At 37.4% G+C, this 25,272-nt stretch overlaps 1 protein-coding gene across 3 annotated transcripts; it reads right to left on the bottom strand.

The window, feature by feature from the left end:
- Window positions 1–2,494: 2,494 nt before the first annotated feature.
- LOC108988952 (PI-PLC X domain-containing protein At5g67130-like) lies at window positions 2,495–12,210 on the bottom strand. Of its 3 annotated transcripts, none has more exons than XM_035684928.1 (9): window positions 12,055–12,193; window positions 11,885–11,956; window positions 11,653–11,775; window positions 11,411–11,548; window positions 9,468–9,641; window positions 3,678–3,981; window positions 3,353–3,576; window positions 3,178–3,264; window positions 2,495–3,013 (listed from the first exon to the last, which is right to left on the bottom strand). In XM_035684928.1, the coding sequence occupies exons 1-9, from the start codon at window positions 12,058–12,060 to the stop codon at window positions 2,852–2,854; spliced, it is 1,290 nt and encodes a 429-aa protein (XP_035540821.1). In that variant the 5' UTR covers window positions 12,061–12,193; the 3' UTR covers window positions 2,495–2,851. The 3 variants fall into 3 exon arrangements, with proteins under 3 accessions (XP_035540821.1, XP_035540822.1, XP_018817921.1); XM_035684929.1 differs by having other exon boundaries at window positions 9,543–9,641; XM_018962376.2 differs by lacking the exon at window positions 9,468–9,641 and having other exon boundaries at window positions 12,055–12,210.
- Window positions 12,211–25,272: the final 13,062 nt, after the last annotated feature.

Genomic DNA, 25,272 nt, shown 5'->3' with positions numbered 1-25,272 from the left:
AAGAGATAGGTGATGAGATCCTGCTCATCTACTGGTTTGCCGGTAGCAGACAGTTGATCTAAGAAGAGCTTGGCCTCTTCAATGTAAGATAGACACTTACGGTTCCCCTGTGAAATGGTTTGAAGTTGCTGTTTGAGGAAGGCAACGCGAGACCGTGAAGTCAAGAAGAAGCGGGTTTGAAGGGCATCCCATACCTGCTTCGAAGTTTCCAGATTAAGAACTATGGAAACAAGTTTTTTAATAATGGAGGCATAGAGCCAACTGAGAACACTATTGTCTTTCTTCGACCAGGTAGTGAACTCCGGATTCGGTGTGCCATCGGGCAGAGTCTTGGCTGGAGCAGGATTGGTACCATCAACAAGACCAAACATGTCATGACTCTTTAGAAAAACAAGAAATTGGATCCGCCAAGTAAGATAATTGGGGCCATCCAATTTCTGAAACTGATGTGTAGTTTGAAAGGAAGAGGCCATTGTTTTTGGATATTGTGGTGCAGAAGCTGGGTTGTAGGATCGTGTTTATTGGGCGTAAGCCTTAGCTGGCTGATACCATGTAAGAACTTATGAACGTTAATAGAGAATAAAACAGAGAGGCCAACTTAAGCTCTCGTTCATCTTCATTTGATTTAAATAATATGAGAGGTTACAGCTTTACAAGAACAAAATATGGAAATATACAAAGATGGAAAGAAGACTTTTGCATGATACAAGGGAAAGGAGAAATCAAGGAGGTAGATCATGCTGGTTCTGGAGGTGATTGGAATGCTGCTACAGACTTGAAAAGTGCAGGAGTCTCGGCTACAAGTGTGGGATTTCCAATTGGTCTAACATTCAATACTCACACAGTTTTTTTATTTAAAAAAATAAAAGAAAAAAAAGTTTTGAAAAAAGAAGAAGGTCCTTTGTTTGACGAAAATCATTTTCGTCTTCAATTCGCACTGTTTTATTGAACAGATGCCTAATATTTAATATCGGTGCGAGATTTGATCAGTGAAATCTCTTACAAGAAGACTTGTCCATTTAGCAATGCACCACTTTTCAAGTTTTGAACTGAAAAAAAAAAAACATTATAGAGAGAGAGAGAGAGAGAGAGAGAGAGAGAGAGAGCAAAGGGTTGAATATGTATGGATTTGGGCCTCACTTGAGATAGATCAGGGAATTATTAACTCTCAGCCAAGCCTACTAAAAAATAGGCCCGAAATGCAAGTAGCTTCGCTATCTATTTTGTAATGCAATTTGCAAATAACATTTGGGCCATTCCTATACTTTTTGGGAAACCCGAGGGCTGAGATTGTTGCAGACTTTGGCAAACTTTTCATTCCAGCAAACGTTACAGTGACAAAGGAGGCGAGCGGGCCCTAAATATGGGCCAGAGTTGGAATGTTTTCCCTGACAATCCCCCACCCCCGACCCAAAAAATGAGGTGCTAATGTGCTTATGTCCCAGGAATTTATTTGGTGAATTTTCAGTTTTCTAACAAGGTCTTTATGTTTTGTAGTTATAAATGTTCCGACTCTCTGCATGAGGGTTTTTCTGCAGGGTCCCAAGCAACACAATGGTGTTCTAATTGAAGGAAGTGTCAATGAAAGCATTCTCCTCGGGTTCTCTAAAATATATTTTTTCTTTAATTATAAAGTTTGTATTTGAGATTTTTCTCAAATACATGCTCCATCCGGTTTTTCATTTTAAGAAAAAGGTTTAAGAGGTAAACAGTAACTCTATATATATACGAAGAGTTACTGTTTATCCCTAAATCACTTTTTATATATATATTTTATAGGGAGTAGTTAAAGATGTAGAAATAAAATAATAGAAATAATAATAAAGAAAGAATATAAATAGATTATTTTAATAAAATAGAGAAATGATAGGGAATGAGATGTAGGAAGTTTTTTAAAGATGAGTAAAATTTAAAAAAATTATAGGAAGTGTGATTTCTAGCTAAAATTTAGAGAAAATTATAGGAAATAAGATGAGAATGCTCTAATACCCTACACTAATTACATATCATATGATAGTGAATTAGATCTGACATTATCTGTAAGTTAAAGAACTCTTGCACTTTATAATGATTTAAAAAGACTAATTCTTATTTTAATTAATTATTTTGGAGGGCGGACATAGATATGACTTTGGACGTTTCTCGAGTGGCGTAGAAGCTCTAACATTAGGCAGAAAACGCTTGAAGTTCAATGAAGAGGAGCGATACCATTATTTCGACACCGGATAGTACGATGTTGTGATCATTTGGACGTCCTGTTTCTTCGACACCTTATTTGTTTTGGGTGATGGCTCCTGACCACCAGCTTCAGATTGTCTGTCAAATGAAGGATGGCGATATGCAATCACAATGTTTCAATCTCAAGCTTTATATAGATGAAATTAATAAGATGAGCTCCATCACTCCGAGAACCATTTCCAACTAACGCACACATGACACAACACGCTGTTCGATGCCTACGATTATCCTCTAATTTATTACGACAATCACATGATGCCCATCAAAACAAGTCGTGTACTATTTTGATTTTGAAAAAAGATATTTTCCAACTGTTACACTGAAAAGCCAAAAGAAAACAATACCTCGAGCAGATTCGCATTTAAAAACTACAACAAAAAAAGGCCACCGAGACAACCACCGCATTTGAACAGGTCTGCGTGCATGACAGCGTCCAGTCTGACAAAGTTGTAATAACAAAACAAAACAAATACGCCAGCTTTTCTTTTTCTTGGTGATCACATGAGTACTATTCGACAATTTTCCAAATGGGTTTGTTATCTTTTGGTTAGATTCCTTGTATTTTCCATGTCATTAATGCAGAAAATGAGCACGGGTGGTAAATCATCAAAATTCAAAATGAGAACAGAAGGGCTGCAAAAGCTGTTCCTAACGTCCATTGCAATTGAACTGCTTTGATGTTCGAATAACCAAAGCTTGAGCCCTCCGGCAGTGCTGCTGGTGCAGGGGTAACACGGGCCTCAGGAATGTCGCATACTCCAAAACTCATATTTGCCTGCATGTAATAGTCACTCCATAAAGTTAGTCTTGGCATTTTCTTTTTGACTTAATCTTTTACTCGTCAACCATTATCTTTAATTATGCTGACAATCTGTACAGAAAAAGAAAATGAGAGCAAATACAGAGAATCGAGACAAAGTAGCACTTGGCGGGACAAACCTTGCAATAGGCAATATTTCCACACCCACAAGCTAAATGACCATTTACTACATCTGCAGCTTCTGCGGCGCCCCCACCATCACTCCTCTGAAACGTTCACATACAAATATTTTATACTTTATTATTATTATTATTATTTGCTTAAGCTAATAGATTTTTAATATATTATTCGTACCTTGTAAAAATCAATGGCAATGAAGTTAGGCCATCGTTTCCCTGACGCTGTAGTGCAGGTGTTCAGCATGCTAAGTAATGGAGCTGAATTATCCTTGCAAGATTGAGTTACATCCGGAACGTCTCGAAAATAGTTTACTAGGACCAGTGACCTTGATGATGTGTTCATGGCAGATGATTCTGCTCGATTTGGGCATGAACCAGCTTTCATCCCACCATTCCCATCTGTAGTTTTGATCTATACCAAAATTAGTTCTGGTATAATGGAAAGGCTCATCTCCTCGGCCTTACCCAAATCATAAAGAGGAGGATGTAATAGGACTTACATTGGTTTTCTACCACGTATTTCCACTCATACGCAATCCCTTCAGAAGATTCCTTAGATGCTTTCGAAGTGAAAACCACTAGACGCTGATTTTTCTCGACCATATCGTCTACTGTTGGCCAATCTTTTCCATTTGTGGGCATTCTAGTTATAGGAAACCAGTATTTCCTCAAGCCAGCAGCATCAAAGACCTTAGTGAGGCCTTTTGGTGATGTTACGTAGTCTTCAATGAAAATGGCGATGATCTCTGTTGGGTTTGCCGCAAGAAAATCTTGGATCTCTCTGAGAACATTAACGGCTGGTTGCTGGTGTTTTTAAAGAGATCAATAAGTAAACTGCTAAAATTAAAAATACAATCCATCTTATGGAAAGGTCCCTCATTGTTGAAATCCATGCCCTGAGCAGTCATTGTTGACTGCTCAGCGCTTAACCCTCAACCCCCAGCGCCCAACCACCTAATGAATGCAACAATTAAATGCGTTCATACGTGAAGTAATGTGCCTATAAATTAAAGCTTCAGACGAGAGCATCATACACCCAAAGAGAAAAGAAAAGAGAGAGAGCCGAGAGAGCTCTGAGAGAAAAGAAGAGAGTTGAGTTGAGTGGAGTGTGATCCTCCTCCTCTGTAATATTTTCTTGTGTTCCACTATTTATTAGTGAAGCTCTTTTCTGTGGATGTAGGCAGTTGCCGAACCACGTTAAATTTTTGGTGTCACTGAGTGCATGAGTGTACTCTTTTATTACCGCTTTTATCCCTTCCGCTGTGTTGATTTCCCCAACAAGTGGTATCAGAGCGTTTGTTGGAAGAAGTTTTTTACAGAAAACTCGGTTTTAGTGTGTAGCTCAGTTTTCAAATTTGAGCATACCACTGTGTTCGTCTCATCCAGACAAGAAAAGCGGTGGAAACCAGAGGCCAAACGGAGACCGCACGCTCCTCCACGCGCCGTCTGAAGATCGGAGAGTGAGACCCACTCTCAACACGCGCCCACGCGCCAAGTAGAGTCTCTAGCGCGTGAATACCACGCTCAGCCACGCGCCACACGCGCTCCAGAGAAGCCATTGCGCGTGAAGTTCACGCGCCTGACGTGCCCTGACTCCATATAAGCGCGTGAGTTCCACGCGCCTACGCGTTCCACGCGCACCAGAGGAGTTTCAGCGCGTGAGTTACACGCGCCTACGCGTTTTGTTCGCGCCACGCACTGCACGCGCGACAGAGTTCCTGTTTTGGTTCTTTTGCTCATTCCTTGTGCTATCTGAGTCCGATTTTGACGAAACAAGACTCGTTTCCAACAAAATCAGACGTTCCGGACACAACGGTGCTGTCCATTTTTTGATATTCCACCTCAAAGATCCTGTACTTGCATTTTTGTATTTAGAACAGTCTAAATCCATGGAGGATTCAGCATCAGGCGCCATGATAAAGCTGACTGCCTCAAACTACAGTCTTTGGAGACCTCGAATGGAGGATCTCTTGAACTGTAAAGATCTGTTTGACCCTTTGGAAGATGAAGGGAAGAAGCCAGATGAAGTTACGGATCAAGTGTGGAGAAAGATGCACAAGAAGACTATTGGTCAGATCAGGCAATGGATTGACCATAGTGTTTTTCACCACGTGGCCCAGGAGACGGATGCATATAACCTCTGGAAAAAGTTAGAGGATATGTATCAGGCTAAAACTGCTCGAAACAAGGCCCTCTTGATGAGACGGCTTGTTAACTTGAAGTTGAAAAGCGATACCTCTGTTGCCGAGCATACTAGCGAGTTTCAAAACCTAGTTAACCAGCTCGGGTCCGTCAACCTGAATCTTGGCGATGAAGAACAAGCCCTGCTACTTCTCAGTTCATTACCAGACAGTTGGGAGACGCTGGTGGTCTCCCTAAGTAACTCTACTCCAGATGGCAAACTTACCATGACGATGGTTAAGGATGCTCTATTTAATGAGGAGGCCAGACGAAAAGAGACAAGCATGAATCAAACTCATGCCCTTGTCACCGAGAGTAGAGAAAGGCCTCAAGGTAATGATAGAGGGAGAAGTGGAGGCAGAAACAGAGGGAAGCCTCAACCACGTGGAAGGTCCAGCAGTAGCAGGAACCAGCAGACGGGTAACATAAAATGTTACCACTGTGGCAAAGAAGGCCACATGAGGAAACACTGCCGCAAGTTTTTAAGGGAGCAAGGTCAAAGCAGTAAGCTGAAGAAAGAAGATGGTGAAACCCTTGTCACTCTTTCTGGAGATGTGGCAATACTCTCCACCAGTGACGAGACGTGTCTGCACGTTGCAAGCCATGATGTTGAGTGGGTGGTAGACACAGCAGCATCATACCACGCCACTTCCCATAGTGAATTTTTCACTACGTACAAAGCAGGAGACTTTGGTACGGTAAGGATGGGGAATGCCAGTTCCTCGAAGATCGTGGGAGTTGGCGAAGTGCAGATAAAAACCAACGTTGGTTGCACCATGGTGTTGAAAGATGTTCGACACATTCCTGACCTTCGGCTCAACCTGATTTCCGGGACAGCCCTTGATCGACAGGGCTATGACAGCTACTTCAGCAAAGGCACTTGGAAGCTGTCACAAGGTGCCATGGTTGTCGCCCGAGGACATATTTGCGGTACGTTGTACAAGACCCATGTGAAGATCGGTTCTGATAGCCTCAATGCAGTGGAAGACGAGGCATCACCGAATCTGTGGCACAAGAGACTCGGACACATGGGTGAGAAAGGGTTAGATACGCTTGCAAAGAAGGCACTTATCAAAATTGCCAAAGGAACAGCGTTAAACCCTTGTGAGTACTGTTTGTTTGGCAAACAATGCAGAGTCTCGTTTAAATCCTCTACGAAGAGAAGATCAGAGTTGTTGAGTCTGGTACACTCTGATGTATGTGGTCCCATGGAAGAAGAGTCATTGGGAGGTAACAGATATTTCGTGACATTCATTGATGATGCTTCACGAAAGGTCTGGGTATATGTTTTGAAGTCAAAGGATCAGGTCTTCGAGCACTTCAAGAATTTCCACACCCTAGTGGAAAGAGAGACGGGAAAGAAGTTGAAGTGCCTGCGAACGGACAACGGAGGAGAATATGTCTCCAAAAGGTTCGCTGCATACTGCGCTGATCGCGGTATTCGACATGAGAAGACGGTCCCATATACCCCTCAGCACAATGGTGTAGCCGAAAGAATGAACCGGACCATCATTGAAAGAACAAGATGCATGCTCAGTATGGCCAAGTTACCAAAGCCATTCTGGGGTGAAGCTGTTCTAGCTGCCTGTTACCTGATCAACAGATCACCTTCTGCACCACTGGAATTTGAAATTCCTGAGAAGGTTTGGTCTGGAAAAGATGTCTCTTACTCTCACCTGAGAGTGTTTGGGTGCAAAGCCTTTGCACACGTATCCAAGGAGCTGAGACAGAAGCTCGATGTCAAGTCAACTCCATGTATCTTTGTTGGATATGGAGATGAAGAATTCGGATACAAGTTATGGGATCCAGTGACAAAGAAAATTGTCAGAAGTAGGGACGTTGTGTTTCATGAAAACCAGAACATAGGAACTGAAGCTTCATCAAGAGAGCTTAGTTCCGATACTACAAATCCTGCACCATTACAGTCCGCCACAGATAATGAGGAAATGCAGGATCGAGATCCAGAAGCAGAAGAAGAAGCTCAGGGTGTCGAGCAGGGGGAGCAAGAATCCTCTCCACCAGCAGCTGGTGTACCACCACAAGGGTTAGATGGTGATGAACCTCCTTTGGTTGATGAACCAAGAAGATCGGCAAGAGGCCGCCTACTGATTCCGTCGAGGAGATATCCGGAATCAGACTATATTCTGCTTACTGATGAGGGGGAGCCAGAGAGTTTCCAGGAAGTTCAAACTCATGCTGATAGAAGCCTATGGGTGCAGGCAATGCAAGAAGAGATGAGTTCTTTGCAGAAAAATCAGACCTATGAGTTGGTGAAACTTCCTGAAGGAAAGAAAGCCCTAAAGAACAAATGGGTGTTCAAGCTGAAGAAAGATGGCCAAGGAAAGCTGATGAAGCACAAGGCCAGATTGGTTGTCAAAGGATTCCAGCAGAAGAAGGGAATCGACTTTGACGAGATATTTTCTCCGGTGGTGAAAATGATGTCGATCCGAGTCATACTCGGATTGGTAGCCAGCTTGAATTTGGAACTCGAACAGATGGATGTGAAGACAGCCTTTCTCCATGGAGATTTGGAGGAGGAGATCTATATGGAGCAACCAGAAGGGTTTGCAGCTCCAGGGAAAGATCACTTAGTCTGCAGGCTGAAGAAGAGTCTCTATGGCCTCAAGCAAGCGCCGAGGCAATGGTACAAGAAGTTCGACTCATTCATGATGAGTCATGGTTACAAGAGACTTGTTGCAGATCAGTGTGTCTATGTTCGAAGGTTCCAGAATGACAAGTTTGTCATACTCCTTCTTTACGTTGATGATATGTTAATCGTTGGTGAGGATAGGTCCATGATTAACAAACTAAAGAAGGAACTATCCAAGTCCTTTGACATGAAGGACTTAGGCCCAGCACAGCAAATTTTGGGCATGAAGATTGTTCGTGATAGGAAAGTCAAAAGGGTGTGGCTATCACAACAAAAATATGTTGAACAGGTCATTAGACGTTTCAACATGGGAGATGCTAAGCCAGTCAATACTCCACTTGCTAACCACTTCAAATTGAGCAAGAGCTCGTGTCCTTCTTCAAAGAAAGAGATTGAAGAAATGGAAGCAATCCCCTACTCTTCAGCAGTAGGAAGCCTAATGTATGCAATGGTTTGTACCAGACCAGATATTGCTCATGCTGTAGGCATGGTGAGCAGATTCCTTTCAAATCCAGGAAAGGATCATTGGGAAGCAGTCAAGTGGATTCTCAGGTACCTGAAAGGTACATCGAATATGTGCTTGTGTTTTGGGGGAGCTAAACCAGTTTTGGAAGGCTATACAGATTCAGATATGGCAGGAGATTTGGATAGCAGGAAATCTACTTCAGGATTTCTCTTCACCTTTGCAGGAGGAGCTGTCTCTTGGCAATCCAAGTTGCAGAAGTGTGTTGCTTTATCTACAACAGAGGCAGAGTACATTGCCGCAGCGGAAGCTGGGAAAGAGATGTTGTGGATGAAGCGTTTTCTCCAAGAACTAGGAGTTAGTCAAGAAGACTACAAGGTACATTGTGATAGTCAAAGTGCTCTAGACTTGAGCAAGAATTCAATGTACCACTCCCGCACCAAGCATATTGACATCCGCTATCATTGGATACGCGAAGCGATGGAACAACAGCTGTTGAAGCTTGTGAAGATCCATACGAAAGAGAATCCAGCAGACATGCTGACGAAGGTGGTTACAAGTGAGAAGCTTGAGCTATGCAGAGACATAGCTGGGATGGAGAACATATAGGTAAATGGGCATGGAGGGGGAGAATTGTTGAAGTCCATGCCCTGAGCAGTCATTGTTGACTGCTCAGCGCTTAACCCTCAACCCCCAGCGCCCAACCACCTAATGAATGCAACAATAAATGCGTTCATACGTGAAGTAATGCGCCTATAAATTAAAGCTTCAGACGAGAGCATCATACACCCAAAGAGAAAAGAAAAGAGAGAGAGCCGAGAGAGCTCTGAGAGAAAAGAAGAGAGTTGAGTTGAGTGGAGTGTGATCCTCCTCCTCTGTAATATTTTCTTGTGTTCCACTATTTATTAGTGAAGCTCTTTTCTGTGGATGTAGGCAGTTGCCGAACCACGTTAAATTTTTGGTGTCACTGAGTGCATGAGTGTACTCTTTTATTACCGCTTTTATCCCTTCCGCTGTGTTGATTTCCCCAACACTCATGTGGTTCCCAGAGACCAATTCCTGCACACTTACAAAGGCTGTATAGTTGTAGCACTGGCCACCGAAAGAGTGACATAACCAGATGTCATTGTTGAAATCATACATATCGAGCATTAACCCTCGAACACCATTCTGCCAGAGAAAATAACATTCCCTTATCAAACTAAATTTACATACAAATATATAAGAGACTACAGAAAAAGATTCTCTGACTTATAATAAGGGAACAGCTCAATTTTTTGCAATTCCTGAAGAGACGGATTCAAAATGAAAAATTGCGACTATAATTTGAAACATCAATTAAGGTTAACATCATCTGGTAAAGCGTAGCTGCACAGACTTTAAGCGACGGTGGTGAGCAAAATGATTGCTTTGCTTTGGATTGAATAATGTAGTGTGCATTTGTGCCTGGCAAGTGGCAATAAAACACAAACTTGACTTCCTTTTATCCACTTGGTTCAATTTTAATTGATCGTCCACTCATTTATTCCCCGGTAGATATGGCCTATTATTGCCTTTCTGACGAAGTGATGCTTTCATTTATAAACTATGCATATTGGCCATACTTTGGATGCTAAAAGAATCAATTCAGTTAACCACTCCTGTCGTAATGAGATGGAAAGAAAATATAAAAACTGATTAGGTAACAAACACTACAGCTAAATATTTAATCTTGTAGCAGAACAAATATTGGACAAAATGTTCTTGTCGACTACAACTACAACTACAATTTGCAGAGTTTTTCCTTGTATTTTAGTAAAAGTCTTCGATATCCTCATGGTTATGTTAAAGTTGTTATGGAAGCAGAGGAAATAATCAAAGTCATCTCACACCTAATGCATGCCATTTCATTCTGCCGAGCCGAAAGTAGGTAAAAGGTCTCTAAAGCATTTGGCAGGCTTTCCGCCATCATAAGTACATACGTTTTTGCCGGCAAGCAAAACTTTGAATTTTTTGCAAGCAGCACCTTTTTTACATTATAATGATGATTCTTTCTTTTTTAGATTTTGGGTTCTTTTAAATCACTTAAAACTCTTTCAAGAGCACCGGTGAATGGTGATCTTCATTACTCTTTCAATAAAAACACTAATCTATAGTGTAAAACCAAAACATATACTAAACTAAACCAGTGACATTCCACAAAACAAATCATCTTGTCCTAACTGATCGTTTAAGAAGACAGCCAACTTCAGTCAAACCCATTAACTATTTCATGTAAACATAAAACAATCCAGTTAATCCCTTTGTCAAGAGAATTCGTTGATCAAATTAGGTGCAAGTGCCAAGTTCAACCCTAATAATTTATTCACACATGCAAGACATTGTCCTAGACCCCTACAACTACATTCAAGCACAAGTTTGAAAGCTAAATTAAATATTCTTATAGCGAGAAACTTTGAGTTGAGATAAACTTTGAAAGTTAAATTAAAAATTATTATAATATTTATTATTATTATTTTAAAATTTAAAAAAATTAAATTATTTATTATATTTTATATAAAAATTTAAAAAAATATATATAATGATTAGATGAAATGAATTGAAATAATTTTATATCAAACCGGTCCTATTTTTTTTTTTTTTTTTAAAAAGGAAAAACGCCACGACTTTCCAATTTCCAGGCCCCAAAAACCATTCTCTTTTCTCAAAAAAGTGAAAACAGATTACCCATTTCGCGTATCTTGTTGTCTTCCGAACAGATACAAAAGCTTTACTTTTGCCCACAGGGCCGCTAGGCATTGATTATAATGAGAGAGAGGAGAACTGTCCACCTCCCAACTGCCTTAAAAATCCCATTCGGTGTAAAGTGAATTTCGCCTCTCCTTTTTTATTTTTTCTCTTCTTCTCCTCCGAAATTTCCTACAGAATTTAAAAGAGATAGAGAGAAGGAAAGAACATACTTTCAGCTGACTGGTAATGGAGTCCTGCTGGTTCGTGGGAGAAACAATCACAGAGCCCGTAGCCGACTTCTGTCCCAGCATCGCAAACGCGTTGTGCGTTGTCAGCCACGAGTACCGATTATACGGCAGCCCCTTCACCTATTCAAAACGTACTCATATTCACTCCTACCGCCGAATTGCACAAACAAACTCTAAAAACGAACGAAGAAAGGCAAAAACAGAAATGGGGGTATGCGGATCACCTTCGAAGATGGACTAACAGGTTGGATCCGAGTGCATCTTGGCCTTACGTTTCCGTTTGCGACACACGTCTCGCAATGTAAGCCTGAGTCACAGTTTCTGTCTGCTACGCACGTTTGTCCCTCCTGTTAACAAAAAGATGAGGAAAAGAGATTTTAGAAAAGAACGGAATTTAAAAGAAATTATCAAGAAAGGTTCCGATAAGTTTAATTTCTTCATCTCACAGTTGAATACCTTCAGAGCAGTCGAGCAACTTAATAAATCAAGAGCTATCAAGGCGAAGAGAGTCGCAGCGAGAATAAAATTCTGCAGGAGACGACAGAGTGTAAGAGTTACACCAGAGATGTCACGATACGTAGGAAAGCAAAAAAGTAGCCATAGAACCGGGAAGACTATGTTCGTACCTTCATTGCTCTGGCGTGCGCGCGAGCTCGCGAGAGAGAGACAGAGAGAGACGAATGTGTTGGTATCTTGATAAATGAGGTTTGCTCTGTGGCTCGATGATTATGACTGAAGAGCGAGGGGAGACGTGCGTGCTATGGAGTCCGGGGAGCGAAAGTAAAGTTTTTAAACACTTTAAACATTTTTAAAAATATAAAAAAGTCACAAATTTATTTAAAAATACTTCTTTAATCAATAAATTAAAAAAAAATAAATACCGAAAATTTCTGTAGGAATAGTATTTTCACAAGGATAAAGTTTTTAATATGGAATGGTTGCCATTTACACGTTAAATGGGATTTTGTCATATTCTTATGATATAATGTGATATGTAAATTACTTTTATTAAAAAATAAGTCTTATGGATCACATAAAACAAGGTCACTTTATAGATTTATTTTTATATAATTTTTTTAATATATGTAGCACTTCTATCAGTATATATATTATTTTTATAATAAATATACTTCTTATTTTATTATGTATATTGATCATTGAGTTTATTAACTTAAAAAAATAAAAAAATCATTGAATATTTGATACATCTGCATCAATACACTAAGATGAGGATTTGAAATATAGCATAAGTTGGTTAATTTAAAATCAATACTTACAGTCTACAGATAAGCAATGCCTTGGTGAGATTTTAAAAATAATTGCAAAATGTAAAACTGTTCTCATGTTGTTCGCTAAAAATCCGTGTGTTTTTTAATATTAGAGTTTCTGTTGGCATGTTGTTATCCGAATGGTCAAAATCAAAATATTTTGACACTTCACCCCAAAAAAAAAAATGATATGATTTGAGGTTGTGTGAACGACACCATCCATGCATGCACGCTTTTATCCCAAATACAAAAGATTGGGATCTTTAACAATATTCAGGGAAATAAGGGAAAGCAAGCGAAGTAGCAAATGGCGTCCAAGTCTAGTTAGCCGTTTTCTAGTTATTGATCATCCACATCCAAAAAGAAAGAAGTTGCTTCCGCAGAAACACAAACAAAACAACGCGGCACGGCACGCCAAAGCTTGCTTTGCTTAGGAGTACGTACTGTCACTTCCACCGCGCCGACCGATTCAGACCCATCCACCTGTCCCGACACACACAATTCATTCGATCACTGATGAGGCAGCGGTGAGTACTCACAACTCATCAACACACCACGACAACACAGTGCCTGCTATATAGCCATGCAGCAGCATCTTCCAGCTTGAATGCTTGCTTCCAACAAAACAACCTCTGACTGAGCCTTCTCTGTTTTTTTTTAGCCTTTTTTTTGTAATTTTTCCTGAATAATAAATTCGTGAGCCTGATATTATATTTCTAACACCCAACAAAGTAAATGACCATCTGCTACGTCCATGGATTCCACCATCGCTTCTCTGAAATGTTCATTTATATATATATATATATATATATAAAATTAATAATTATAATGTTAAGATAGACCGACCTCAAAGCATCTCCAACTCTAGCAAATAAGAAGAAAGATTTTGGGCCGGACTTCCGGCATCGGTGGGCTCCCTAAGCCTAATTTCCCAACATCATAAGTCTTACCCATTCTGAATTAATTATAAAAAAAGGACAAAATAATTTAATCACTTTTTTCGTCTGGCTCGGCGTGAAGAGTGGTGGGGTGTCCACTCAGATATGAGAAAGATTGATCACCCCCAAAAGATTCAGCGATCAGAGAATAAACCAAGTTAGTGGGGCCCAACCCATGTGATTCCTGTTGTGGGCCTTTTGGGTTTGTCATATCTGTCTGGATTTATGAACGAGTTGTTAATTAATGCATCTTGTTGTATCAACACATTATTGATCTAAAAAAACATATTATGCCAATTAATAAAAATATAATTTTTTTATTTTTTAATAAAAATTATAATAAATCTCACAAAAATAGTGTGTTTATCTAAGATTATTCTCTTATTAATTAATAAGTCTACTTTATCAAGTATTATTATTCCTAATGCTCCAAAAACTCGTGCCCATACATACAGTTTACGGACAGGAGAGATGCTCGTGTTCTTTTTTGGGTTGGACCTTGCTGTGTCTCACGCTAATCAATAAGTGTGGGCCCCCCACCCCCAACTTCTGAATAATTATTTCAAATTTTGAGTCTCACTTGCCCCCCATGTCTTCTGAATACTGCTTGCATAGGAAACAGTGCAGTAATACGAAAGCGGGTCTATTTTTGTTTTAATACAATGTTTTGAAATGAAATATTTTAATATTAGTATCGTTTCAGAATAATATTTTAATACCAATACCGTTTTGATACTGATACCGTTTTATGTACTGTTTCAAAATAATTTATATCTGGATAAATTATATATATATAAACATTAACTATATTCTAAAATAACAACAAAATAAGTCATAAATTCAATACTTCTCAATACAAGTCATAAGTTTTAAGTTACAACTAACATAAAGTTATAAACACTAATATTATCATGATAAAATCAATAACGTCACCACGTCATAAAAAATACTCATCCTCATAAAAAAGACAATAAGGATCAGGATTCGACATGTTAATCAAAATATTTTCATCAACGTCATCACGGTCAGCAACATCAACACCGACATTATCATTATCTTCCTCATTTAGTGAAGCTAATGGCTCCTCAATACTTGTCCAATTCAAATCTTCTTCATTAAGAAGCTTAGATTCTCCACCAACTCATTCTTCCATCAAATCAATATTTTCAAGATTGATTGGATCTAAAGCATCTCTTCCCTTTTTTATGCTCCTGTAAAAATAAAATCAAACATAAGTGAAAATGTTATATATTTTTCAACAATGAAAACATTAGTATTAAAAAAATTTACCTCTCTCAACTTCAAGTTATAACGAATAAATACTAAGTCATTCAAACATTTATGCCCTAATCTATTTTTCTTCTTCGAATAAATAAAATCAAATGTGCTTCAGTTTCTCTCACATCCATTTGCACTACAACATTGACCTAGTATTCGAACAGCAAATTTTTGAAACGTTGAAACCTCGCAACCAAATTGGGTCCACCTTGCAACTATATCAATAATGCAATTATAAATTATTAATTAAATACAAATAAAAATAAAATAAGAAAAAAATTTAAAGTACAAAGTCACGCTATTTAACAAATGATATTGATAAATGATAATACCTGGATTAATTATATCACGCTGGCGGATTGCTAAAGAATGTCCAAACTCACTTACTGCATTCTTATACAAGTCAAGTTCTGCAATGATCTTGTCTTGATTATCGGGATCAAGTTTTATCTTCATAACACAGTTGTTGAAACTTCTTACAACATATTTTTATTTTTAAAATTGGGGCTATAGTAAATTTCAAGGTTAAGAAAACAACTCGCCGCATGTAATGGACTGTGAAGCTGTCTATCCCATCTAGAATCAATAATCCTGGTGAATGGACTGAATAAACTAACTTTGTTATTGCATCTTGCTTTTATGTTCTCTTTGGCTCTTTCCATTGCATCATACAAGTATCTCATTGTAAGCTTCTCATCCCCATCAACAAATCGTAGAACACAACCCAAAGGCTCACTAACTTTAACAATAAATTGACATTGAGCCCAAAACTCTTTATCTTCTAAAACGATCTCAAATAAACATTTATCACAAATGTTTGATGCAATCCATTTATCACAAATAAACATTTGCATGAGTTCTTTCTTAAACAAGAGCAAGTATTGGATACTTAAAAAAAATTGTCGCAAACCTTGTAATTGCAAGACGACACAAATCATGACTTTTGGTAAAGTATTTTCTCATCAATGCCAAAACCCAACCATGGTTATAGATAAACTTTGTTATCTTTTTTACCTTTTTTTATAATATCATCAATAAGGGGAAAATATCTTGGATCAGAAAAATTATCCAACGTTAAGTCTATGCAATGAGCTACACATGAGAACCATTAGAAAGAGCCATACTTTTGTTGTAACTTTTTTCCTGCAACTTTATAACTTGCATCATTGTCCGTTATGAACTGCACAAGATTCTCAGCTCAAATTTCTTAAACAACCTCATCAAAGATATTAAACAATGTTTCAGCATCTTTTCTAAGGCCAGATGTATTAACAGATTTCAAGAACATTGTACCTTTCAGACAATAAACTAGAAAGTTGATTATTGATTGTTGCTTCTGGTTTGTCCAACCATCTATCATTAGTGAACAACCGGTCTCATTCCAAACCTTCTTAATTTGTTGCAAATAATCTTGAACCTCATCCACAACCATCTTTAACAAATTTCCTCTCAACTCATATAAAGAAGGGTTCTTGAATCCTAGCCCGAAGGCAGTCATGATATCGATAGCTGCTTGATAAAACTTGGATTAAGCCGCATTGAAAGGCAGATTAGTATCATACCACCAGCGTGCTACAACCATCTTTGTTTTTACAATCATTTCATTTGAATACATAGAACTCTTAATTGAAGGTTGGGCCCCAGGAGTTGTTCTTGGAGTAAAAAATCTACTTAATCCCCCCATTGACTTTCCAGTTCCAGATTCTTTCGACTTCTCCTTACCTTTTGAAAGCTGAAATTGTCTCTCCATACTATTACTATCATCAATATCATCAAATGTTAAATCTATATCGTCTCCAATCTCTGACCTTATTTTTATTTTATTCTCTTTACTTTTTTTCATTTCATCAAACAACTCATTTATTTGTCATTTTACATCTTTAGAGACATTTTTACATGCTTCTACATCGCCTAAAATCCTAGTTAGATGATACTTCAGTTAGATGATACTTCAACCGAGTGATCCCACCACCTCTAATTACTTTATTACAATATAAACATTCAATATTATTTCTTGCCCTTGGCACTGCACGTGCATGGGCCCATGCTGGATCTTTTGATCTTACAGGAGCAAGTGTTGGAGTTGAAGTCATACCACTAATTGATTGACAACTAGACATTTTTAACTATTTAAGTATAAAAAATTAACACTTATAAATAAATCATTAAGAATAAACTCGTCAAATGTAAACTACTTAGTTTAGCATTCTCTTTTGGATAAAGAACTATTTTTTAGTAAAACTATATTAAATCTACTAAACTGATCAGAGATTCAAACATTTATAAAAATATAATCTAAAATATCTATAAAAATATAAACAAACACTATAATAATATAATATAAAACATCTATAAAAATATAATCTAAAACATATATAAAAATACAAACAAACATTATAACAATATAATCTAAAATATCTATAAAAATACAATTCTGATTTATTTATAAAAAAAAGTAACAAAAAAAATCAAATTAAGTTATTAACGAAAAAATACCGAGACGAGGGTGCAGACGGCGACATGCGATGATGCGGAGGAGACAACGGTGTGAGGCTGCGAGCTGACGGACTGCTGGGCCCCTGGCTGGCCGTCTGGGACTCAAGTGCAGAGGTGCTGCACTGCTGCGTGAACCGGCTGAAGGAAATGGTTGGGCAAAATAAAAAAAGAGATCAGAAAACCTAAGTTTTATGTTTACGTGAAAGTCCAAACTTGCCCCTAAGAATTTGCTGAAATTTCGAGAATGCCATCAACCCAAGCTACCCAGCTGCTGAAATTCGTACTAGTCGAAATTTGTGTTTCGGTTGTACCAGTCGGTACACCCGGTATTTTGACCGGGACAAAATGGTTATATTACCGGTACTGGCCGACTAATCGGTACAGTACCAAAAACACTATTTCAATCATTGCAAAATGTTATTAATACTTTAAAATTTTAAATTTAACTCAGGAAGCTTTATATACATCATATATTAATTGGATCAAACTTCATGGTATAGTTTTAGAGGGGAAAAAAAATCTCGATCAAAGTGTGGAATTATTTATTAACTAGTTTTATCTATTAAATGGAAAAAATTTGTTCAAATTCTTACTTGAATAAAAGGATATCAGATAAAAAAAGGTTGACATCTAAAGTAGATCTTATAAATATTCATATAATCTTTTAGACAATGTTAAATATTTAATAAATATTGTAGAATTCGTGTCTTTATTTCTTCCATTTGAGACATTTTTTAATAAAAACTTGAGATAATCTATATATATTTAACTGACATCATTATTTATAATTTATATTTCACACACTATTTTTAATTTCCACTCCTTACGAAAATGCTAAACAAACTGATTCATTCTATCGATAAAATCAACTTATTTTTTTTTGTATTATTATTATTAATGATTACAAAATTGACTATTAGTGAATTTATATATTTATTTTTAAAAATTATTTATATGTATTTAAAAATATTTAAAAAAATTATAAACGGAGTGATCAGTCTAGTCGGTTGGCTTTATCTGTTCATTAGCAGCATTGTCCTTTCAACTCATAGAGAGCACTAGCATTGGATTATCTAAATGCCAGTCAAATGCAAAATTTTACTCATTTTACATAAAATTACCTACATTAGATTATCCAAATGCAAAAATGTATGAATTTTAGCTACAGTATATTATACTCGACAGTCATATATGACTATCTACTGTACAAAGACCAACTTATTTTTCATTGAATAAACGTCCCGTCTAGCCTCCCTCTTTCCCTCGAAATTATGTTTCCCAACCGAGCTTCATTCTTCTTTCAGCAAGTGTCCGTCCTACTCTCCATCTCCTCTTCACCATTTTCATTCTATTAAGTGTCCAGAAACCTATTGAAAGATTTCTCTCATTGTCCTAGTATTTTTCTCATCGTCCTAGATGTGTGTGTGCTTTTCTTTACTTCATTTATGTTTTGGGCATTTTCTCTTGATTTTGGGTGTCTGTCGCACGTGGTTATACCACTCGGTTGCTAACTTTCTCATCTTCCCTGCATCAGAATCGACATCAATGGAGTGAATCTACATCTCAGCAGACTTGCTTGGTTTTTTGCCCTAGAGTCCCTCCTAGTCTTGCATATTTCAATCCAAAAACCCTTAGGTAAAATTTCTTGCTAATTCTTTTTGATACTCACGAATCGGCTTTTAATACTCGTTTTGATTCCCTGATTTTGATAAACTAGTGGCTAGATAGTGTTTTTTGGTTTGTGGTTCGTGGTTCGTGCTTTTTGGTTAGGACATGATTTGTGGTTTTTCATGGTCAATTGTGCTAAATATAGTTCTAGCTCATAGGCCTTGCTAAGATTTGGTAGTAATGTGCAGTGCTCTCACAAAAGTTCACCTTATTATAAGCAGTATTTTTTAAAACTACATCACTTAATTCCAACCCTTCTCATTTCAGAGTTCCATTGAACATGTTTTCTAAACCACACATTAACTGATAAACATGACCCAACTAGATGGATTCTCATGCTTCAAATTGTACTATCTATTTCATGCTTCTATACAAACTTTTAAATTTAGTCTTAGGAATGGTTGCAAGCAAGCAATGATTGTTGCTTTAAGAGGATGATTGTTGTCTTAGCATTATTGATCCTGATATGTAGTGGAAGCAGAGCCATTAAATGATCATGATTGTTTATTAATCACTTTGAGTTGTTGTTAGATTATGTAATTATTACTAGTGTGGGATTGATATAATTCAGTGGCATGGAATTAAATGAAACTTGAGTCCTAGATTGTCATCAAACATAGCGGCATAGGTTTTTCTTAAAAAGTTAAATATTTAGAATGACTTGTATAGGTCTTGTGTATTTGTGGCTATGCTTTTTATTTTTTTTCAATGAAAAAATTCAATGACTTGTTAAAAATAAAAAGAGAAATGTTGCTGCTCCATTCTCTCCGTTGGTTAATGTAGCTCTGCACTTGATTATTGATGTGTGGGAGTAGGAAGAAAAATATTTCTACCTCATTCACTCTGTTGGTTAATGTTTGCTACCTCATTCTCTTGTGATGTCTTTGAATTTGATTTGAACACTCATTTAATTATGTGCTTCCTCATTTAATTATGTCTCTTATTTATTTTGGTTTTGTTTAAAATTTGCATTCTAGTTTTATGATGAACTTTAAATTATTCAATGATGAAACCTTCATTTGATGTGGATACCTTCTGTGGCTCCCTCGATCCCCACGTGTTATTTTTTGTGGAGTTCGCGACACCGGGATAATGACTACACGGATCACGCACCCCAACGATAGTGCCAAGAGTGTGTACATCATGTAGTAAGTGTACAAAATAATATTCGCAGCAGAGAAATAAAAAGTCTTTCTTTATTAAGTACCATAATTGTTCAAAAAACAGAAAAATAACTTTACAATGATTTAAACAGTCATCCGACAGATAAATTAAAAACATGAAATAACATAAGGGAAACAAATCCCATAACGCTGAACAGTTTTTCAGCAACTCAAACCTCCGACGGAGTTGATCCCTGGGGTTCATACTCGGGCTCTGCGTCAAACTCTACGGCACCATAAGACGGAACTGTAGGGTAAAACACCACAATGAGATTATGACATATCAGCAAGTAATTAACCAAAATAACATCAAAGAGATATAAAAAAAAATAACGCGCGTCCCCATACGGACATAATCTACATAAAACAACACCATATGTTCTTTTTTCCAAAAATACCATTTTTAACCACTCACGTCAAAAATTTCATTTTTGGTCCAATCATAACTATTAATTAATAAGGATGCACCACAGTCTCCCCTATGGACTGTCCGCACGACTTGGCTCTCATCGTCACATCACGGGTAACGTTCGTGCATAAGATTTCGTAACGAGCGATGCCCAGTTCCGCGCCCAGCTTGTACATGGCCAAGCATCCTCTAATCTCGCTAGCCAAAAGGTCACAGAATCTGTACGAGAGCGTTACCGTCTCGTCCATTCCCGTCGTCACCCTGCGACAACTCTGGAGACGTCACGTCAGTCTGTTACGCTCCCGAGTGACCAGAGGAGCTCCACCGAGATAATGCCCCATCTCGCCTTGGGGTTGTGATACACACGCACCCTCATAATTAATAACAACAGTCTCAATTTCCAACAGACAACGTGACATCATCGCACAATTTAATACAACGATAAATATACATTTCACAATTTATTGGAATACACATTTAAATATTTTTTTTACAAAATCTCAATAAATACAGAAATACAGTTTCATAGCTACACGCGTATCTCATCCTCCAATCCGGCCTAAGGCCCAACACCAAATCCAACCATAAACACAACCCAACATTTTAACGGCCCAAGACCCAATTTCCAACAGACCAATACAATCAACAGTTTATGAAAGACAAATACAACAATATTATTTAAAATTAAAAAACTACATACACACGAAGACAGGAAAAATTTTGGAAGATCGTGCGAAATGAGGTGTTGCCAAAAGTGGTGGCACACGACGGAGCTCACGGCAAGTACAAAAATTCACCAAAAAGCTGAGTGGGATTTTCACAATTTAAGAACAAACAGAGCACTGCACAACTCCTCAAGCTCTCGGAGTTAACACCAAAAATTCACAATTTCAGAAACAAAATAGCACTCGGCAAAGCTTCACAAGCTCACGGTTTCACCAATCAAAAATACATAACAAGCAACAAGAATAGAAGATGCCTAAAACCAGAGAGGGAAAAGATGAACTCGGTAGGTTTTAAAGCAGAACCCGTGCCTATTTATAAACTAAAAATGGCGGTTTGAGGACCTGTGCGTGTCACATGGTAGAAGAAAGGTGAAATTGGCAACTTAAGCCGTGGAGGAGAAATGGCTAAGGCGCGGACGTGTGGCACGACAGCTGGACAACAGCATTTTGGAGAGCACAGCCGCACGACACAGAGAAGCCTAAGCAAGATGGAGGTGGAAGTTGGGGGCCGCGTGATGAGGTAGCTCGACAGCAAGGCTTTGGAGCCTCCACCGAACGACACAGAGCTGCCATAGAAGGTGGAGGTGGCTCACGGCTGAAATGCGTGACTAAGGCCCACTTGGTGTCAGCAGCTACTGTTGGAAGAAGAAGGGAGAAGAAGAAAATAGAAGAAATGAGAAGAAGAGAAGATGAAGGAAGAAGAAGAGAGGAGATGAAGTCGTGCGGTGCAGGGGGAAGAAACGATGGAACCCTAAGGGGTTCCTCAAAACGGCGTCGTTGCAAGCTGAGGGGGCTGGGTTCACTTAACCCGCACCGGCTGGGCTTCGAGCTAGGCTGGGTTACCACTTCACACAGGTTGGGTTGGTTCTAACGCACACGGGTTGGGCTTCAATGTAAAACACACACAAAACACACACAACCTCAAAAAATAAAATAAAACACTACAAAAATAACACTAATAAAATAACATAATTAAATAAATAGCAAGGAAATAAAACCCAAAATAAAGCACATCAAAATAAATAACAATAAATAAATAAAATAACACATCAATTAAAATAATATGGATTTAAAACACAAGCAAAAATTAGAGATCTTACACCTTCTTCACCATTTTCTTGCAAAGTGGTGGACAAGGGTAAGACAACTCCCCGTTCAATAGCATACATGATAATGTGGTGGTCCAACCATCACAAGCTGAAGGTGAACAAATGTTACACACTAAAAAATCACAACGACGTATGCCTTTCATCACATAAGAGGATAATCTCTTTATTTCAGTTTGGCTAAACATTAGCCTTGATGCTATACATGAGACTGACAAAAAATTCACACAAGTATGGGAAATAATTTATAAATACTATAATGAGTATAAAAAACCAAACACTCCTAAGCGTTCGATTGCATCATTGACCAATCGATGACAGTCAATCCAAAAGTGCACAAACAAGTTTTGTGATGCTGTAGTATAAGTAGAGTTTTTACATCTGAGTGGTACCACGGAGCTGGATAAAGTATTAATTTTGTTTCTCCTTTAATTTTTTTATATGCTTGGGCTTATTTACATACTAATTTTATCACTCTATTCATTTAAGGTTGGAAAGGCGAGAATTATCTACAAAGAGGTTGAGAAGACAAGTTTTACCATGGAGCATTGTTGGTGTTTATTAAGATACCAATCAAAATGGCAATAACATTAGTCAAAATTATCAACAAGAAGGAAACCACCTAGAAAACGTTCGGCCAGTGCTAGCTTAACTTCAGATGGAGACGATATTTTGAATGACAACGTCGATGTCATTCATGAGAGACCTCTAGTCAATAAGGCTTAGAAAGAAAAAGAAATAAATAGGAAGTTTAGATAAATATCAGATGCGTAATTTAACCATGCCTTAGCTCGCATGACAAAAGACAAATATATCCATGGTAGAGAGAAGAGAAGCAATCAGCAAGGTGGAGCGGGATGGAAGTGAACATCTTACACTTGAGAAGAATAAGTTCGAAGCTAAAATAATGACATTAGATCTTGTTGGCATGAATGCAAAGCAGCAAGTTTATTTCCAATGTCTTCAGGATGAAATTTACAAAGTTTTAATGAATAATGTTGCGTTTGAATGTTGAACTGATATGAGTTCTTTATGGATAATAGTGAATTAAGATGGTTGAGTGAGTTTTGTGGGATCTACTTAAGATGAGTTTAAAGTGTGTTTAGATGTTAAGATGAGTTTAGATATATTTTATGGAAAGTTGCAAATTTATTGGGACCCACTACTATTCACATCACACTTTTGTCCCCCACGCGTCAAACCTGCAGAGGAGACTTCTGAAAAAAAAGTTTTGTCTCCCACTACTAGGCACAAACCAATTTTTTCATGAGAGAGAGAGAGATAGAGTTGACGGCAAGAAAAAGAAAAAAGAAAGCTGCAGAGGACATCAGCTTTTGTCAGCCAGCCTAATCACGTCCATCAACATGAAATGAACCCACCGAAATCATGTATAATGCAGCTCACTTGAGGTGTTTAGATGGTTGAAGGAGTTTAAATGTGGACTGAACTCAGTGCAGTCAAAGAACCAAATGGGGTCTAAATCTGTAATACATCACCATATAAGGACTCATCCACACCTTTTGGAGGTGTGTAAGTATTTGTCTAGTGTATTTCGAAGTTGTAATTAACAATAGTATATGTTAACGTATAGTTTGTTTGATTTTAGTGGCCATCCAACCACATGTGATGGAAATACACATGGTTGGATAGGAACTATGTGCCCAGATCCCATTTTTAGTATTGTGAATGGGCATTATCTTTATTTTTTGTGATGGATAAATTTTTGTGATGGACATATTTTTGTGATGGGCTAAAATGTTATAAACAAAATGTAACATTTTGTGACTGCCCATAGTTTAGTTTTATTTTGAGGTGAAAATGTATCATCGTATGTGTTGATTGTGATGATAGTTTTTTACCAGATTTGAAATTGTGGAATGTCTTCGAATTGGTTTTGTGGAATTGGTGTAGGTTATATATGTTTTTTTCAATTAATAGTTGTATCATGAATGTTTATACACATGAGTTCCCAATTACTCAAGTAGATTTAGAATTTTGGAATGTCCCATAATTGGTTTTGTGGAATTGGTGTAGGTTATATGTGTTTTTTTCAATTAATAGTTGTATCATGAATGTTTGTACATGAGTTTCCAATTACTCGAGTTATGATATATACTCTAAATTTATTAATTTATTCTTCTTGTACAAGTCTCTTATTGAGTTATTGTATAACATTAATATTTTTCTATAGTTCTTAATTTAGAAAAAAAATTAATAGAGTTTTTTTTAAAAAAAGATTAAATTGATAATATTTTATTATTATTTTGACTAACAAATTGATAATTTAATGTGAAAATAAATTTTGACTAGAATACTCAAATACAAAATCATGTAATATTATACAAATTTTACATTTATATTTGCATAATCAATTATATGCTTTGATAAACATATACTTCTGTGTCAAATTCAGAAGAATTTAGATAGATCATAAGTGCGCGCTACATAAAAAGAGGACTGCTAGAGCCAGCATTAGCTCTAGCATGTGTCTTTTGACGTATTTTTTTTTTATAGAAATTTTGTTAATACTTTTAAATATTTTTTAATAATATTATAAAAAAAAATTATTTTTTTTAAATATTTAAAATTAGTAAAAAATTCTATATAAAAATAACTATAAAAAAAATACATTTAAAAACACATAATAGAACCAACAGTGACTCAACGTCGGTGGCTCTATCATTTTCCTACATAAAAAGGAATGGGAAAAGGGAAACAAGGATTCTTCCATCGGACCCCACTACCGTGCATTAAATTAAGAGTTGGTTTGAGAATTCGAGGGAGTGCTCCACT

Source organism: Juglans regia, chromosome 13, assembly GCF_001411555.2.
Source record: "Juglans regia cultivar Chandler chromosome 13, Walnut 2.0, whole genome shotgun sequence".
In the NCBI taxonomy this organism is placed as follows: Eukaryota; Viridiplantae; Streptophyta; class Magnoliopsida; order Fagales; family Juglandaceae; genus Juglans; species Juglans regia.
Note: the sequence above shows the minus strand (reverse complement) of the source record. Positions and strands in the feature narration are given on the sequence as shown.

Excerpts from the sequence above, each read along its gene's own strand:
- LOC108988952 (XM_035684928.1), bottom strand. Across the intron at positions 3,982-9,467 it reads CAGCGGAAGGGATAAAAGCG|CAACCAGCCGTTAATGTTCT; the intron begins GTAATAAAAGAG and ends TAAAAACACCAG. Across the intron at positions 3,265-3,352 it reads TTGCCATTGATTTTTACAAG|AGGAGTGATGGTGGGGGCGC; the intron begins GTACGAATAATA and ends TGAACGTTTCAG.